An 18,779-nucleotide genomic window follows, 5' to 3' on the forward strand; every position below is an offset into this window, starting at 1 on the left:
CCGAAACCAACTCCCCCCACCCTGATGACAATACATCACCACCAACATTGCAGGTCTGGCACTGGGGCAGTCCCAGGCTGGACTCTGCAGCAGACAGGGACGGGATGCAGGAGCTGAACTCAGGCACTGGATTCAGGGATGCACGGATCGGGATCGACGACAGAAGAACAGACAGAGTCCTTCTCAGATGTCGGCCATCGAAGAAGAGAGGAAGAGGGTGAGAGCCTCATGATCTCTCAGCTTTATACTGAATATGACGTATACGGGATGGAATACTCTGTTGGTCAGGTTTGGGTCACCTGTCCAGTTCGCTCCTCCCTGTAGGTGCGACCCTTTTCACTCCCAGCACCCCAACATGGAGTACAAGATTTAGCAGTGACCTTGGTCGCTATAAGAACAAGTATAAGCAAGGGCCTCTCTGCATACCATTCCTTGGTACGAACTATAAACATCAGGCCTTATCACTGCTAGAAGCAGTCACTGTCTGGAAAAATATGCGCTGTTTCAGAAAATGTCGTCAGTTAGAGGAGACTTAACTGAAAAGTTAAAGCACTAAAACAGAATTAGTTCTGATTTAGCCCAAAACAGGACATGAGATTAGTATTCAGGGATTCTTCTTTCTTTTTCTTTTTTTTTTTTTTTTTTGTCCTTTTAAAGGTTACCACATGCTTCTGTTACTTTTTACTCCTCCAATTCTACTCCAAATACATGGATATCCAGCCATATTTGCTGCAGCTTGGTGGCTCTCTTTCTGGGAACTAACTACTTTTCTTCATCTCAGATCTGTGTGTTGGCTTCTTTCATCCCTGACAACTGCTTAATTAATTGCAGGGAAGTGCTGCCCACATTTTTTATTCCTTCATTTATCACAGAATCGTAGAATCACAGAACAGTTTGGGCTGGAAGGGATATTTAAGGATCATCCAGTCCAATCCCACTGACATGGGCAGGGATGTCTTGCACTAGATCAGGTTGCCCAAAGCTCTGTGCAATTGGACCTTGAACACTTCCAGGGAGATGGCACCCACAACTTCTCTGGGCAACCTGTTCCAGTGTCTCATCAACATCACTGTAAAAAAATTTCTACCCTATGTCCAATCCAAATCTATTCTCTTTAAATTTAAAATCATTGGCCCTTGTCCTGTCACTACAGACCTTGGTAAAAAGGCTCTCTATCTTTCTTAAAACCCTCTTTAAGTTTTGAAAGGTTCCAATAAGGTGTCCCCAGAGCCTTTTCTCCTCCAGGCTGAACAACCCTAACTCTCTCAGCCTTTCTTTGTAGGGGAGGTGCTCCAGCTTCCTGATCATCTTCAGGGCCTCCTCTGGACCTGCTCGAACAGGTCCATGTCTTTCTTACACTGGGGGCCCCAGAGCTGGACATAGCACTGCAGGTGGGGTCTCACCAGAGCAGAGCAGAGGGGGAGGATCCCCTCCCTCAACCTGCTGGCGACGCTCTTTTGATGCAAGCCAGGGTATAGCCTACATATCTCTGTAAGCTAGTCAAAAAAAAAAGGGACCCAAAACTGAAAGAGTTGCTGTGTTGCTGATATTTAACTCTCAGGTCTTGTTAGAATGTGTCCTGGCAGGGCGTGATGTGCAGAGACAGTTACAGGGTGTCTGGGATCTGTGCCAGAGGATGCTGATGTCAGGCCAAATCATGCGGATTACTTCATGCCTGTACTGTTAAAGTAGCAATGCCTTTTGGTATGACAGCTCTGATACTTGCACTTGTATGACCTGGGCTCCTACACCATGTCCTGTCTTCATGGCCAGGATCAGGGACTGCTTTTGGAGGGCTGTAGTGGGCCAGGAACAAAAGCTGATATATCTCATGTCCATCTCATGTCTATACTTCATGCAGACTTTGTGTAGACTCTAGTTTAGACAATTCATGCTCAGGTTTCTTCACCAGTTCACAATGTAGGTGAGAAACAATATGCACATGGAGGGAACTGGGACACCTGTAGGAAAGAGTAAAAAACAGCCGTAAGACTTTGTGGTTGGTTGTGAACTTTGTGTTGATAATGAAGGCTATTTAGTACCGACAATATGAAATAAAATGAAATACAGAGAACTTACATCTTGAAAATGTGTGTGGTGCAATGTGGTAATCTTGAAAGACAAAGATAGTGTGATTTTTTTTTAAAAAAAAGTCAGTATTGCCATTTTTGCCAAGTGAATTTCAGACCATAGAAAACAGTGTGAAAACAAGAAAATCACATGAGAAGCCAGGAAAATACATTGTTCATTGTGCAGATCTTCAGGGATAGTTTCATGTTTGTAGTTCAGTTCTTTGGGAAAGAAATTGCCTTTTTGTTCAGTGCTACTACGACACTTAATATTATGAAGATATAATCCACTCTGTGACATGAGAACAGGCTGAGAGGGTTGGGGTTGTTCAGCCTGGAGAAGAGAAGGCTCCAGGGAGAACTTAGAGGGGCCTTCCAGTACCTGAAGGGGGCTACAGGAAAGGTGGGGAGGGACTCTTGATCAGGGAGTGTGGTGACAGGACAAGGGGTAATGGTTTCAAACTGAAAGAGGGGAGATTTAGATGAGATCTTAGGAAGAAATTCTTCCCTGTGAGGGCGGTGAGGCACTGGCACAGGTTGCCCAGAGCAGTTATGGCTGCCCCCTCCCTGGCAGTGTTCAAGGTCAGGTTGGATGGGACTTGGAGCAACCTGGTCTAGTGGGAGATGTCCTCGCCCATGGCAGGGGGGTGGAACTAGGTGGTCTTTAAGGTCCCTTCCAACCAAAACCCTTCTGTGATTCTATGAATAGAAATAATTCTTTGTGTTACTGTTTTATTTGTATGCAAGAATTGTTATGATGTCATCAAGTCACAACATACAAACAACGGGACCAAGAACAAGAATTTCTAAGCTATCTTAACAATGCCTTTCCAGTCAAAATTGTATTATTTATTTCACATCTGTCATTTAATTTCTTTTTTTTTTTGGGGGGGGGGGTGGGGAGCGGTGATGACACAAAGCCAGCAGGGTTGGGTGTGTTTTACTTTTGTTCCCTAGGCATATGAAGGGATGGAGGAAGCCCAAAGGAAATCACATCAGGTAAAAGTAACCTTTCTATATGCCAATGAAATGCCAAGTACTGCCCACAATTTAAATATTTTTTAATATGGAAAACCTGAAGTAATGAAAGGTTTTCACCACCTTGCACAACCCACTGAGAAACTGTGTTGAGTCATTTGAATTTGAGGGGAGTCATGTAAAGCAGGAATTTTACTTTCCTGAAACTTAAGAGTAGTGTCTTAAATTTGCTGTTTATCACTATATTACTTATCAGGAATTGCTGAACAGGAAAATGAGACTTGGATAACTTTTCAAAGAGAAGGAAAATGTTAGTGACTTTTTTTCCTCATTCCTTTACTGGATCTAGAAACCATCTTTGAAAAGGTAGCAAGATCACAGGAAAGCAATACTTCATTGAAGCTTTAAATTTCCTTCCATAGTTCTATGCTTTACATGAAACACAAGGCTTTTTATATAATTTGTTATAATCTTTCTATGTTTATTGAGTATGCTTATAGCAGAATTGAGGAAAAAAAAAAAAGTAGAAATTCTACTCCCACTGAAGTATGTAGGAAAACTCTCATCTTTAATGAAGACATGATTTCATGGCAAAGTCAACTATTCCAATGATATACCTATGTTGTTATTTTCTTAATTTGGGAGGTTAAGGCCATATGTGTGGACGTAGGAGCAGCAATTCTGTGAAACTTACTATCTTAGTAAGGCAAAATTCTTTGGATGAAGAAAGGTCCACATCTTTAAGCAAAAGACGTGACAGTGATCCCCTTGCTCACTAGCACTTGATGCTAAACAGGTTGTTGGCTTGATTGCTGGCACAAATGTTTTCATAAGTATTGAAAAGAAAGTGATGCATATCTTTTCTCAGGATACTCCTTAGCCCAGGATGGAAGAGTTGCCTTAGCGGTAAGCATTGCATAGATCTGTTACAAGTCTGTCCATGAAGACATTATTCAGGCTTCTCTGGATAGAGATGTGGAGACGTCTTTATGCAGCCCTTGACATCTTGACATGCCCCAGTGTACAAGAGCAGGGGACAAAAGTACTCAGGTCATCACAAGCCATCCTGGTCAATGTGGTTCACATCTTTTAGGACCGTAAGTCCCAGGAATTTGACATAGTAACTCAGCCAGAATCCTACGGTCTTATTATTTATTTTTTTAAAAAAAGTGTTTGGGAGAAAGAAATAAAGAATCCATGTAGCGTCTAAGTGAATATGTGTGTAAGTTGCTGAACCTGCACGCACCTGTCATACCCTAGTAGCAAAACCACACTTATGGTAAAGGAGTGGTGATGAAATTCCATCTGAAAGTAGTTCAGAAAGTACCGTAGTATGATTAGAGTTAGTAAAGGCTGATCACGAAAGGACATAATCAGCCTTGCTTTTCCCATACTATAACTCACCCACTTTCACTTGTATGTATCCTTGTCAAAACAGCCTATCAGTTAGATCCTTAAACTGTCTGCATAATTAACTACAAAGCTATCAGAAATGACTGATGCTCTAAAAAAATGCTTAACCCTCAAATTTATACAGGTACGCTAAAAGGAGTTGTACCTCAGATCTTCATTACTCAGTGATTTTTAAGTAATTAAAAAAAAATTATCATCCATCCTCTTTAGGGAAAGAAAATATTTACATATTTAACTTTACAAAAAGTAGACTTGCTAAAGGATATATATGCATTTTGAGTCCCCTCTAGCCAACTGGGCAGAAATTTAATTTTCAGACTGAAAAATACCTTCAGAATTAAAGGGGATTTTGTCCCTTTTTCTGTGGTTTTTGTGGAGTTTGGTGTAGGGGTTTTTTTAATGCTACATATTAACAATCTGGTTTTGAAAATAATCTCTTTCTGCCACAATCTTGTAAAATAGAGGACACTTCTGTATATCTTTGTAGATGAAGTCAAAACTAACCATGACCTTAAATTGGATTAAATATAGATTTGTCATTACTAGATAGGTGTTTCCCAAATGCGTGGGCTAACCGTGTTGTTTTATAAAGCTAGAATCTCAGAAATTTTTAGGCACTGACTATATATTACTTCTGCAATAATTCTTCCAACTTTAATATTACAGAGTGAAAACAGGATCTTTTCTCTTGAGTGAAGTTTTGTGGCCTTAATACAGCAAAGTACTGAATCCCAGAATATGTAAACAGTTATTAATATCATGCTTGTTAGCAGTCCCACTGACATCAGTGAAGAGTCTGAAACAGGATAGAAAAGCGATTCTTCCCTGCACTTTAGAGAAATGCTTGGAAAAACATCATAAATCAGAATGAGGGTTCACAAGCTTATAGTGAAGTGTGATAAAGTGATTTACTGAACTAGGACTGGTGTTTTTCAGCATCTTGTAAAACCAAGCACTGTAAAACACCACATATTTGACACAAGATTTTTCGTATTTGGAGCTATAATATTAAGATCGCCAGTAAGAATTCATTTGAATACCTGTGTGAAAGGACTTTATTTCAACTTCTAAGGCTTTTTTTGATGGACACGAAAGGAAGGGGCTGATGGTCTTTGAAGTTGGAATCTCAGGCTTTTCTATGTATATCGTTAAAATGTTGTGATGACATAATGTTGATAATCTTTCCAGCAGCTGATGGGCTGTGCCAACTTGTGCTTGCTTTTGGGGGCAGAAGGGCTCCACGCTATGCATAATAGCCCTGATTGCCTAGTCATTCCTGCCATGAGGGGGAAAACTGGAACATGTTGTGGCACCCCTTCTGCCAGTGCACCCAGATTTTTTTCCCAAGAGAAACCGTGGTGCAGAAGGTACAGAGGAAAAGTTCAGTGCCATGTAGTCAGGATGCAACTACTGAGCCTCTAGACAAGAGATTTGGGAACTGGTCTTATGTCCCACAGTGCCTACTCCTTTGGTGGCAGCAGAGGAAGTGGAGAAACAAAACCAGGGAGGAATAAATTACCGTGTCTGGTAAAGAAGACAATGAGTCTTATTTGACATGAACTAATAAATCAAGCAGTCGAAATTAAATCTAAATTTCTCAGATTTTTTGTAAATTACATTTTTTCTGAAAAAAAATGTGTTTGCTTGGTAAATAGTTTCCCTTTTTAATGTAATTCTTGAGATATCATTATAGGAATATGTTCATTTATTCTTGAAAAGATCATCCAACAGTGAAGACTTAGTTACATGATTGTTGGGTGGAGACATCTTGATAAAAAGGAGTTTTGAAGAAAGAAATTTTGATAAGAGTTTCATGCAATCTATTTTTATAACTTGTCCTTTATCTGTAATTACAAAAGTTCCATCATCTTATAAGAAACTGGTTACTTGATGAAACATGAGTTATGAGACATTTTCCTTTATACATAGCATTAAAACATAGGAGTAGTTTACTCCAGAGCTATGCAGTGAAATGTGTATGACTTTCTATCCTGCATTTGCTTTCAGTAAGTTATGATGGAAGTTTTTCATGACAAAATGTTCTGTCGGTTATTTGTACTATTATCCACTTCTCTGTTTGTTCTTCCCTCTTCAAACCAAACAAGGTTTCTTGCCAGAAATTCTAGCAAACCTAGTCAAAATTAGCGTGCTCTAGCCACTAATAAAATCACTAAGTAACACAGTTGACACTTCCTGTGACAAAGCCAAGGTATTGTTTGGTTATATTACTAGGTAAATACACTAGAATTAATATCACTATTTCCTAGATATTAAGAAATCTTCAAATTTTGAATACCTCACAGTTTTTGGAATTAATTCCATTCTAGTTTAAACTATCCTTGTATGGAAATCAAGATTTTCTTTTGCTAACCTTCAGTGGGAATTGGCTAGTGGCAGAAATGAGCATTACTGTAAAAACTGAACATTTGTACAGAACAGTATTACCCATTGTATTTCCTCTATTAACATTTGTCGTAATGTTCCTTCGCCCTTCAAAAACCTATTTTGTTCAAACTCTTAAAGGATGAATCCTTTTCTGTATACAGAGTGTCATTCTAATACATTTTGCTTTTCATGGAGGTTTTCCCCCCTTTTTTTATGTAGCGTGCCTTTTGCTGCCTTTACAGATTTCATTGAGACTCGATCTCTAGAGTTCTGAAAATTGGAGAAATTGGGAACTATTTATCCTCATTCAAATGATAAATGAAATGTGAAATGAGCTTCATGGTAGATGAGTTCCCTGGAGGTTGTTTAATAATAGCTTATGAAGTTTGCAGAATTTCAGCTAGCAAATTAATTTAAGTGGTCAATGTTTAACCACTGCAGCAGAGAGGCTAAGTTTTATACTACAGCAGCAGCTCATGAATTGGTCCCATTTTCAGTTTTAAGTCTATACCTACACCTCTGTTATGTTTTCTGTGTTACTTACTGAGTTCATGCTGTATGCCAGAGTCAGACTCCCCAGGCAAGTACATAAATAAATGCAAAAAAATACAAAAAATTAATTAGAGTGAGGAGATTTTAAGTAATATAATCATAATCATCATAAAAATAAAGAGGTGTTCTGAAGTGAATTACCCCTGCAGAACTGTGTCCTGCCACTTCTATCTTTGGATATTTTTATACCTTTGAAAGTATTCCTTCTTAAGGTGCAGGAGTGCCACCTGCACCAAGGAAAGGTTGGTGAAAGAGGATACACCAGGATGGACTCAGACAGGTTGAATGTCATGGCTGGGGATATGGGCACAGGGAGCTGTGGGGAGAGAAGCCCCTTGACCTAATGGTTAGCATCCGTCAGAGCACAGCACATTCCTGCAGAAAAATAGTGTAATTTTGAGGGGGCTTGGGTTTGTCTTAGTAATAACTGTGTAAGTTGAGTTAACAAACCCTCTGCCTCTTTGTCTGAATTTTAACTGATTTAGGAGTAATTGATTATGAATTGCTAATCATTCATGCTTTGAAACCTAAGTTCAAAATTCACTTAAACTGCTGTGTGTTTGCCAGTAAAAATTACATTGAAAGGAATTTTGTCGGTTTGGAATAATAAATTTTCTTGCATGGCATTTCCAAACAATAGATGTGTCCTGTTTCTAAGCATTTTTACGCTATTGGTAGCATCACTGTAGCACTGCCTGCATTTTAAACTAAATGGGAAACAAAAGACTGGGGTAATATGGTAAAGAATATTTGTGGATATTCTGAGGGAAAAATATGAATCCCATACTGAGATGAGAGCAGTAAGAAGTGATGCTGTCACTTACTGTTGTCATTTACATTAGATATATTTTTTGCTAAAATATCCCATTTTCAGTATATCCATACTAAGGGACATACATCCATCTTCTTTTATCATACTCATTTATTTTGTCTTATGGACATAATCTATAAATGAAGCGTAATCATTTTTATTTACTCCGATGTCAGCGTCAGTAATAAGTCTGCTATTCATATGCAACTTCAGAATAGCAGAAACAAGTTTTTCAGTATTAACATGTTAAGAGTGATACTATTCTCTTACTTTTACAGTGTTAGGCTATTCCTTGCACCTTTAAAATACTTTTTCCTTCTGTTGCATGTTAATAAATTTAAAGTGTGACTAATAAAAGCTCTGTGTATGTACCAGGTGAACAATGGTTCTTAGTGTGTAGAAGCTTGTTTAAACATAGTGCTGGTTTCTGAAACTGGAAGTCCTTTACAGGACTTCGTTTACTCTGGGACAAAAAAAATACTGCAATGGAAAAATGCAAGCATATATTTTTGAAACCACATTTGATGTGAGGATGTTTCCAAAATATCAATGACATTTGCGCAAAATAAATGAGTTACCTATCTACATAGGAGTGCCTTGCATTTTTAAGTCTGGAGTGGTGCTTTATTACTTGTTGAAAATAAGCTTTTTTTGCAAATGAAATAACAAACAATTAAATTACAGCAAAAATATTAGAACTAACAGTACTGTGAAGCAGTATTGCAGTATTTTTGCCGCTATTCATATTTAATTCCTTTGTAGGGATTTTCTGTTGCACTAAGGTACAAATGGTGACAAATGTATTTGAAATTTTATGCAGCATTCCAGAATAATCTGGAAGTTTGAATATGTGTGTAAGGTGTGACATATGCATTTAAAGAAGAAAGGCAAAGAAATAATTTTAACATTTTAACTCCATTGGATCAGCAAAAACATTTATTTATGTTTTTTAAATGTATGTTTTGAGGATGTCTTATCTTTTTATGAATAGGGATTTATAAATCAGTTAAATTAAGAAAATCCGTACTAAATCTTTCCCTAATCACCTGCTTGGATTTTTACAATTCCACAACAGTCAGAGAACAGGCGTACTCAGTCATCCAGAGAGTGTTTCACAAATGCTAACCTCTCCCATTCCTTGGCAGTAGGCAATATCAAGAAAGCAAAGTGTGTACAGCATTGGCAACTCTAATGAAAGAGTAGAAGATTTTTATTTGAAAGGTTCCATAGCACATCTCTAACCTGTTTAATTGTTTTCATCACAGTGGGATTTGTATAAGGGTTTATAATTTCTTCACATGAATTAAAGGTATTACAATAAGTATCAAAGGAGCTAATCATAACATGCCACTTACGGTAAGTCTTGCCATCATTTTCTATCACAATGATGTTTCAGTGGATTTACCCAATTGTGAAGCCAACCATTCTGTTATGGTTCACTGTGATGAATGTGACCACTAGTGAAAGCTGACAATAATTAGTCTCTTTTGTAAGTGTCACTAAATAGAATACAAATTTAATCTCATTTTAACTGTGAAACATGGTAAATGACTCCTCTATCAATTGATGTGAAATATTTAATAAGAAGTGGATCTACTATACACTGAAAAATGCTTTTGTAATTCATGTTTCCCTAGATCTTGGTGAAAGGTACTGTAGGAGATGGTTTCACTGGAGACATTGGACTTGATGACATGTCTTTTCTAGGCTGTACTCTTTACAATGGTAAGAACAGAGTTAAAGTGTACATCTCCTAGCTGTTAGATGATTCTTTCCTGTCATTTGTAAATATTGCTGCTGGAAAAGCAAAAAACAGATCAAACTGTGACTCGTGCCTGGCAAGGAAATACAGACTTGTTTCCCTGCTTCTCAGACTCTCATATCCAGGCAACAGCACAAAATAGTTTCTGCTGTGCACATAAGGTCCAAAAGAGACCCTCAGTGAGAAGTGTACAGCTTCCAAGCTTTTTGAGATCTTGATTCCTAGAAGGAAAAAGAAAGTTAACTGTGTGAACACAAGCTGGCCTTTCATTCAGCAAACTCAGTTTGGTACAGCCTTCTACCTCCCCCCAATAATTCTTAAAGTTTTTACTGTGCCAATTGCTCCTGTGTTGCAGCACACAAACAATTCAGATGATAGAGCAGCCTGGCCTCAGAAGTCATTGCTACTCAAGGTAGTACAGTCTCTACAGAATTGTAAAATAGTATGTCCCAAAATACATGTGCTTCAAAAAACAAGATTGCGGACCTCTCACTTCATCGCAGAAGGGATTTTAGGAGGAGTAGTGCTAGCTGCAGCAGGCCTTACAGTGTTACATATGGTATGACAGTTGACGTACAGTATAAGAGGGCTGTAGAACAGCAAACAATTTAGAACAGTCTGAATATTAGTATCCCAGCACTAACTCTAAAACACTCTACTGCACATGTATTTTATTCTGCTACTCCAAAAATTCCTTGTAGATATAATTAGGTCTACTAGGAACATTGAGTATATGGCATGTTTCTTCTGCAGATAGTTATCTCACATGTTACCAAGTTTATACATTGTACAACATTTATTATAACATTTTGAATATAAAGTTTTTTGTAAATACTCGGTTAATGTACAATGCCTTCTATTCAAGGAAGAAAAACTTAAAAGAGCTAATTAGAAAAACCCTACATGTTTTCAAATGAGATATGAAAAAATGTTTTAAAAATAAAAAAGAAAGTTGGAAAGTACAGAGGGTCAGAATTTCAAAGCTCATAAATAAGAAAAAAGCTCAATTTGTGTGGAAAGAAAGAACAAAAATATTCAAGTGTAATTGCAGACAGGTCTGAATAGCAAACAGGGTTTGTGTTCTGTGTGTTTTTAAAACACTTAATATTGAGAGCAATTTTTGAGACACTCCATGTTCCTGCCTCTATTTTGTTTCCTCCACACCAGAAAAAAATTTGAACAACCTAAAAAGAGCCAAAGAGACTATGGGAATGATCTGCAAAACAGTCAATAGCTATGGCATGTTCCAACATATTTAAAGCGAGTTGGATCAGGGAAAAAAAGGGGGGGTCCCATGTCCCTGCACCCTAGAATTAAGCACTAGCTACCCAGTTGCACTTATTCCACTTCAGATAACCAAATACTGACCGGGGAGAGATGTGCTTGGTAACTTGGTGGTAAAGTCCGTCATAAGTCATATTAAAGATGTCGAAACTTGAGCATACTGCTTTGATGCATCATTCAAATGCCCTGACCAAAAACTGTGCAATGATGCTTCCTCTGGACAAAACGTTATTTTGTAATTTATAGAAAATGAATAATTTCAAAAGAGATAAAGGAGCAGTTTCTCCTTTCTTTTCAGGTGTCCTGAAGGTTATGGTGCCTCAAAATTTCTTCTTGTGTTCCAGTGCATTAGGAGCAGAGACTTGAATGAGGAATTTATATTTAAAAATTTCTGACCAATAAGGTCCTTGCTATTATTGAGTTGTAGATGGAGTTATTACACCATGCAATTATTCTTTCAAGTGATTCTTTCCCCTAAGTCTTTTGTTTGAGTCTTAGGATATTATGGGAGTACCATTCATTTGATTGGAATATAATTCATTTTATGTGTTGCAAATCTGCAGTGGATAAGAAAAACTTATCTACACAAAGTTAGGTAAGTAGAGACGTCCTTTATTAATGGTGCACACGGTGCGCACCAGGGACATGGGATCCTTCCCAAAGATGTCTGCCTGCACATTGTAATTAATAAATATTTATATATTAAATTCATACATGTTTACTTTATACAACGCATATTCAATTTCATCCTCTCGATGATTGGTTCTTCTTCTCTCGCTTCTGATGCAAATTAGCACACAGCCTCTGTTGCAGTCTTTTATTGTTCTCTTCTGAGTAGGTGGTATAATTTGGGTAGGTGGTCTGTGAGTTGGAGGTCTCGACCACTCCTCGAATTGACCATTTATGGTCAAGGAACATGTCCTTGGCTTGTAGGCTCTTGGCTCGTACCTGCTTTGGTCATGATTCAAAGATTATACACAATGGGTACCATCATAAATCCTGTCTTGCAGACATCTTGGACTACAACATACTGTCCTTGTTTCTAACCACTAACAGATTATTGGTCAATGAATACCTGAGGTCTGGAATTTTACAGGAGTATGCTTGCAGCGTTGGCGATACAGATTTTATTTTATATTTGACCATTTATTCCATTTGAGACTTATTTTCCCAATTTAATCATTAGTTTCTCCTATTAATATTCACTAATTAGAATTCTTGATATTTAAATCAAGATGGGAAAAGTAAGGGAATTTCTAAGCATCCTAAAATCCTAAATCTGGTGATTTCTGCAACAGATGTGCTTTCTCCATTATGAAGTAGAAATGGTTCCTGCTTGTGGGGAATTTATTATCAGTCTTAGTGTTCCAGGCCCCAAGGGGAAAAAAAAAAAATCCTTGCTATCCCAGACACATTTTATATAAAAAGGCTTCACATGTACATTTTAATTATCTGAGGTGTATTGCTCAGTTGCCTTGTGCACTACAGCTAATAATTTCATTAATGATTAAATTTAAAGGAGGAGTTATATAATGAAAATTCCTTTTATGGACAATAATAGCAAGGGTTTTCAAGAAATGAGAGTAAGCCCAAAGAAAGGTGCATAGTAAAGAACAGGAGGAAAGGCAAAGGAAATTGATTTTAAAGAAGTGGTAATGAGTTTGAATGAAACATAAAGGAAGCAGTGGAAAAAGATGATGACCTCAGAATAATTTTTCTAATGAGACAAATATTTTTTTTTTCAGTGACAAAATTATAGGGTAGGAAGGTTATGTAGTAATTTCCACGGTCACTTGCAGTAATCGACATGTTAAAAACACCCACATTATCACCAGAATAATCTGTTAGCCTTGGTTCACAGGGAAATTAGGTTTTTGTGATGGTCCTGTCAGTCTTCCTGGCATGTGTTTGAAGAAATGACTCACTAACTTAACCCAAATTTGTAAGACAGATAAGAGGTGTAAATAAATTCCTGCAAGTGTCAAGGACTATGTGAATAGTGGTGGGTTAGCAACTTAGTTCTTTCCACTGAGGAAATGTTTGATTCAGTTCCTGACGGGTAGCATTTAAATTACTCAACTTGGCTGCCCAGGCACGTTTCCCGTAAAACTACACCCTTGACAAAGGGTGGGAGTGGCAAGGGGAGAAATCATTACAAAAATAGAATGCCTTAGTCCCATCCCTTAACATTTTGTTGGTTTGATTTTCAAAGGAAACTTGCCAACAATCTCTACAACTACTTCAGGAACTTCAGCTCCTACCACCCTCCCCGTGAACAACTGCACAGAGGAGGAGTTTGTCTGCAGGGCCTCTGGCAGTTGCATCCAGATGATCCAGAAGTGTGATTTTAGACCTGACTGCTCTGATAAGTCTGATGAATCAGCTTGTGGTGAGTGCACTAAATCTTGTAATTTGCAACCTTATTAATTTATGGCTGTTAAACATGTTGCTTTAACTACTCTGTATTTACCTTTACAATTTGGTATTAGCACCTAGATGCTATTTTTAATGTGATTTTCCCCAGAAAGATAACATTTTGTTCTTAGTGTGGGAATCTGAGATATTAGGCACTTTCTTCCTTCTAATGGGTTGATGGTTGATTCAGACTTGTCATTCCAGTTCAACTTACTACTGAGGTGGAATTCTTAGTTCCCCAGTGATTGGTGGCTATACATGAGAATTTTTTTAAGTTACATATTTTCTGAAATTAAATTACCATTTACCACTTTAATTTTTTCAGATGTTCACTAGTCCAGACTGGAAGAGAGAATAATTTTACACTGTCATGTTTGGGATATGCAGCCAGGAGACTTGGGTCTATTTCTTACCAGATTTAATGAATATGGGTTTTGGGGTTGTTTTTATACAAACTATTTTCATCCACAGTAATGTCTGAGAAATTCAGCCTACTCCACACAGAAGCGAGTTCCAGCCTGTAAGTTCCTAAAGCTCTGATAGTCAGGTGGGAACACTGGAATGGGGGCAATGGACAGGGTCACTACACGTTGTCTATAGAGGTCTAAGACATTTGTTGATTGCTTCTGAGTTACAGCAGTTCACACTATAACATTTTAGAAGAAACTGTCAATGACTTTGTTTTTCCTTGAAGCACAGTACTTGAAAACATTGCTGTACCAAAGCCGGTTAATGAGGGGGACAGACATCTAGAGACAGTGCCCTCGTCAGCCTTTGCAAGCTAACTGTTCTCACTGGAGATCAAAACCGTGCATTCATTACACATTGTGTAAGGCACTCGATCACTTCTCTCGGGGCTGAGGGCTCAATGAGGAGAAGTAACATTATACTGCCTCTGTCTATTTCTTATATAGAAATAACCCTGGAAGAAATGAATCAGATGTATAAATATCACTGAGTAATTTCCTGTAGCATGAAAAAACACCAACCATTTAAATTCTTCCTGAAAATTAGATGCAGAGCCCCTTGGATAGGACTTTTTCTGTCCCCTTAGAAATGTATATTATCTTACAAAACATCCTTTCCTTCTGAGAGAGATAAATACAGTGGAGAATACACCTTTACATATTTGCTCTGTCTGAAGTGTCCCATCACTACAGCAATGAGGGCGATTTATCACTTGAATGACAATGCTGGAATAGGAGTTAAGTATGTCCTGACTGAGGGGAGAAATATATTCTCAGGAAGGTGTTGTCTTTCTCAGACACATTTGAAACATAATGTTTACAAAACATGTCAAAAAAGGCCAATAAACACTTAATACTACACCATTCATCGTTCTCGGGGAAACATCACAAATCTCTATACAGGTAACTCATGAGATCACGCTGGCTGTGGTTTGCTTCCTTACTGGAGAAATATAAGCTGTAAATCAAAACTTCCTCCCTCAGTCTACTATTTTTAACCTCCAAGGAAGGCTAATTCTCCTATTGCACTCTGATTTCTTGATGTAGAAGTTACTCAGCTACACTAGTATTTGAGCTTCATGGGTTAAAATAAATTCTGGTTTCCTTGCACAATTCTCACAGCAATCACTTAAACTTGAGTATAATAATCTGTTTCAAAGTTCTGAAGAGTGACAAGACTCACCTTGGATCACCTAGACAAAGTTTCTGCAAAATATTCAGGAAGATGTGCTGGAGAATAAATACTCATAGCAGAAATGGAAAATAAGCGGGTTTCTTTCCCCTAAATATTCTTACAGGGGGATGCATTGTGAGGGAGGGACAGTAGTGAGCTCATTTTCCTCGTCCAGTTGCTCAGGAAACAAAACTAAGGCACAGGCAGCTGCATATTTACTAAGACAACAATTCAGTATTTGACACCAATACCAAATATCTGCCTTATGATGTAGCTTTCAGGTATTGTGGGGACTGCTTGAAATATTGATTTGGTTTTTTAGAGTTTTGGTCATGGACTTTATACACAATGTGCAGTGAGTTGCCAATGTCATCAGTCTACAGGAGTGAAGGAAGAACCATGCAGTAGCTGATGAATTTTACATGCACTTCAGTGTATATCACGTGACAGATTATTAGAATGGCCTGAAAGCTTGTTGGAACATATGTGATGGTAGATACTGAGGTGAAAAGGAATTTATATATTCCCAAAATTAGAATCTGCCTAATAGAAAAGAACATAGAAAAGATAACTGATATTTTATCTACAGAGGAAAAACTGTGCCTATTAGTGCTGTGTAAGTATTCATGGACGCTATGCATTGAATCCTTAGCTATGGAAGTCTGCGACTTTGAAGACAAAACCCAGTGCGGATGGTATCAACCAGCCTTGGAACAGACATCAGAAAATGGTTCCATCCATACCACAAACATATTCAAGTGGGAACTTGGAAGAGGGGCAAATCTCTACCCTGGGCAAGAAAAACACTGCCCATTAAATGATCATACTACGTGAGTACAATTTTTCAGGTACTTGAATCTTTCTTAGACTCTGTGAATTTAGCCACATATGGATTGTCAGGGGGGAAAACTGCTCAGTTGGAAGTACTGAAGCAGTTCACTGATTTATTAGTGGCATGTAATTAGCTGACAGTCAGTGAAGTAGGTACGCAGGATCAATTACATCAATACAACAGATGACTCAAAAGACAAAATATTAATAAACAGGTACAAATTTCTAAACAGCCTTCTCTAAGCAATTCCAAACATTTTCAGTACCTCCCCATCCAGAGAAACACGTGTGCACTCCTTCCCACAGAGGACACGTAGGGTACAAGCATGTTCCCACTTACAGGAAAGCAAGTTTGGAGACATGGCTGATCCAGCTCTATGTGTACACATACCTCTGCCTACAATCTGTTAATACATACACCATGGGAAATCAGCCCTCCTTGTAGCACCCCAAATTGTCAGCTTACCAGGCTGTTTGAAGAATCCGGTGGGGACAACGCTCTGTTTGGTCTATGCAGTGATTGTGGCACCAGCATGATGACCTCTGGCAAGTCAAAATCAGGTTTTGGCCACTGCTGTTTCCACTCCATAATCTCCCCATAATTACAAATTTTCATCCTACCTTCATACTTATTTTCAAGCTGACTTCTTTGTTTTAAAAGCTGTCTTTGCAATTCACTGGCTACCAATCAGTTTAGTTGATGGTGGTCATCATCTTGATCAGTTTGGGATGAATAACTTCTCAGACCATCTCTATTCACACAACTTGTGCTCATTTTTCTGCCTTACTAGCTATTGTTACCCCTGCAGTTTTGCTCAAGGGCGAGCAGTACAAGTTACCTCAAGAATGGGACTCATGAATTCTTCTGTCTTTTAATAATTAACTCATGCAGTTCAAAATGTTAGTTAGTGTTAAATTCAGCCTAGTTGGTATTTTACCTTTTTTCTGATAAATGATATCACTTCATAGTAAAATGAAAAATATTTCTGTTCTCTTAGTGAAAATTTCTAGATTAATTTTGGATTCTAGGTAGGTTGTTTGTGATAATTACTAACTCCTCTCGAAGACATTCCTTTGATTTGTCTCAAGGAGCAAAAATTAGCTTTTTTCCATGGACATTTGAGTTTATCTGTTGTGTTTTGCTTTTTTAAAGTAATAAATGTTATTATAAACGCATTAATGCAATTTACATTTCAGTTTAAAGTAACAGTTAAGATATATTGAAACAAAATCTCTACAGGTGACTAGCAAATGTTTAAGAACAAAAAACTTTGTGTCATACAACTTCAATTCATCTAATAAGAAAATTTCTGTATAGCATCGTTCGTTCTTCCGAATAGAAAAATACCTGCCTATTTCTAGTGACAGGCATGTTTACTTTCTGTGACAGTAGTCCACAGAGTGGAAAAAATGGACTTCAAATTAAAACCACTCCAATCTTTGCTAAATTGCTACTAGTTTAAATTGAGATTATATTGCATTTACATAGTCTGAAAGTGTTTTTATCACTATAAAAGAATCAGCTTAATACATTAGTTTCACTGTGTACTTCATTAAAAACACTGTATATTTTTATCCCCCCAAAAATAAACAAAAAATCCTCATTCAAGAACATCAAAAAAGTATTATGGCACCACTAATTGTTTCAAGGTCTCTATATTATATATATAAAGGAAGTGTATTCCATAAAGAGCAGCAACTATTTATGATAAATTGGCTGTCAAATCTTTCATTGACTGATATTTAATTGTTATATATTAGCCTATACAGCACTCTGTGTGTACTCAGTAAATCGCCTCACAGTCTTTCCACTGAAGATTTGCTTTGGCACAGTGATACACGAAATTGTATTACTGTTTTTCAACATATTTTCAGGGTTTAACACAATTAACAGTATATTGAAAAGGATTGGTGAAAAGAGGAAGTAAATGATCCACAGAGACTGAAGTTTTCGGGTAACACTGAAATGTATTGCTGTTGTGCTGTTTCACAAGATGTAATTTGGTCATACTGCTTACCCATTCCCTTTGTTTGTTGGCCTATAGAAGAGAACGGGAGCATGATGCTTCCAAATTACAGCAGGAGATACAGAGCAGCAGTTTTATGGAATTAAAACCCTGCCAAGTTTTGTTTTATTTTCTCAACCATTTTACCTAAATTTCCGTGGCATTAGATAAGAGAAGCTGTAATACTGTAATTCCGTGTGCTTGCTTATTAAAATAAAACATGCAGGATTATGTATAGAAATGTTTAGATGAATCCTGATGCAGGAGCAGCTGACAGCGCAGCTTACAATGTTCTTTCAGCAGAAATACCTGTGAATAGTGGAGATTCAAACCATCTGCTGCCCATTTTGCTTTTGGGCAAGCCACACGTATGCTGCTGAATGGTAGGGTGGAGGTGTGAGTTTTTGAAACTGTAATTATAATAATTAAGAGAAAGTAATGACTTCAAAAATGGAGGACAGAACGGCTTGTATGTGCGTTTATAAGGCCAAGGCTGGAGGATAGAAGCCATTATGGGAGCCTGCTATGGCAGCGTGACAGTCCTTGGCTCAAGCTAGAAAAAGGCTGGCACTGTTTTGCAAAGAATTAGGTGACATTAGTGTTGTGTGCTGAACAGTCCATTATGCCTATAT

The 18,779-nt window shown here is 37.8% G+C and overlaps 1 protein-coding gene across 1 annotated transcript in view; it reads left to right on the forward strand.

Moving 5' to 3' along the window:
• MALRD1 (MAM and LDL receptor class A domain containing 1) overlaps positions 1-18,779 on the forward strand; it is a 268,374-nt gene that overhangs the window by 68,844 nt on the left and 180,751 nt on the right. Inside the window, exons 19-21 of the mRNA XM_086467325.1 lie at positions 9,846-9,933; positions 13,467-13,643; positions 15,963-16,140. Coding sequence (XP_086323451.1) covers positions 9,846-9,933; positions 13,467-13,643; positions 15,963-16,140 — 443 coding nt within the window. The remainder of the gene's footprint in view (positions 1-9,845; positions 9,934-13,466; positions 13,644-15,962; positions 16,141-18,779) is intronic.

The sequence above is a fragment of the Leptosomus discolor genome, chromosome 6 (genome assembly GCF_034619465.1).
Source record: "Leptosomus discolor isolate bLepDis1 chromosome 6, bLepDis1.hap2, whole genome shotgun sequence".
NCBI lineage: Eukaryota > Metazoa > Chordata > Aves > Leptosomiformes > Leptosomidae > Leptosomus > Leptosomus discolor.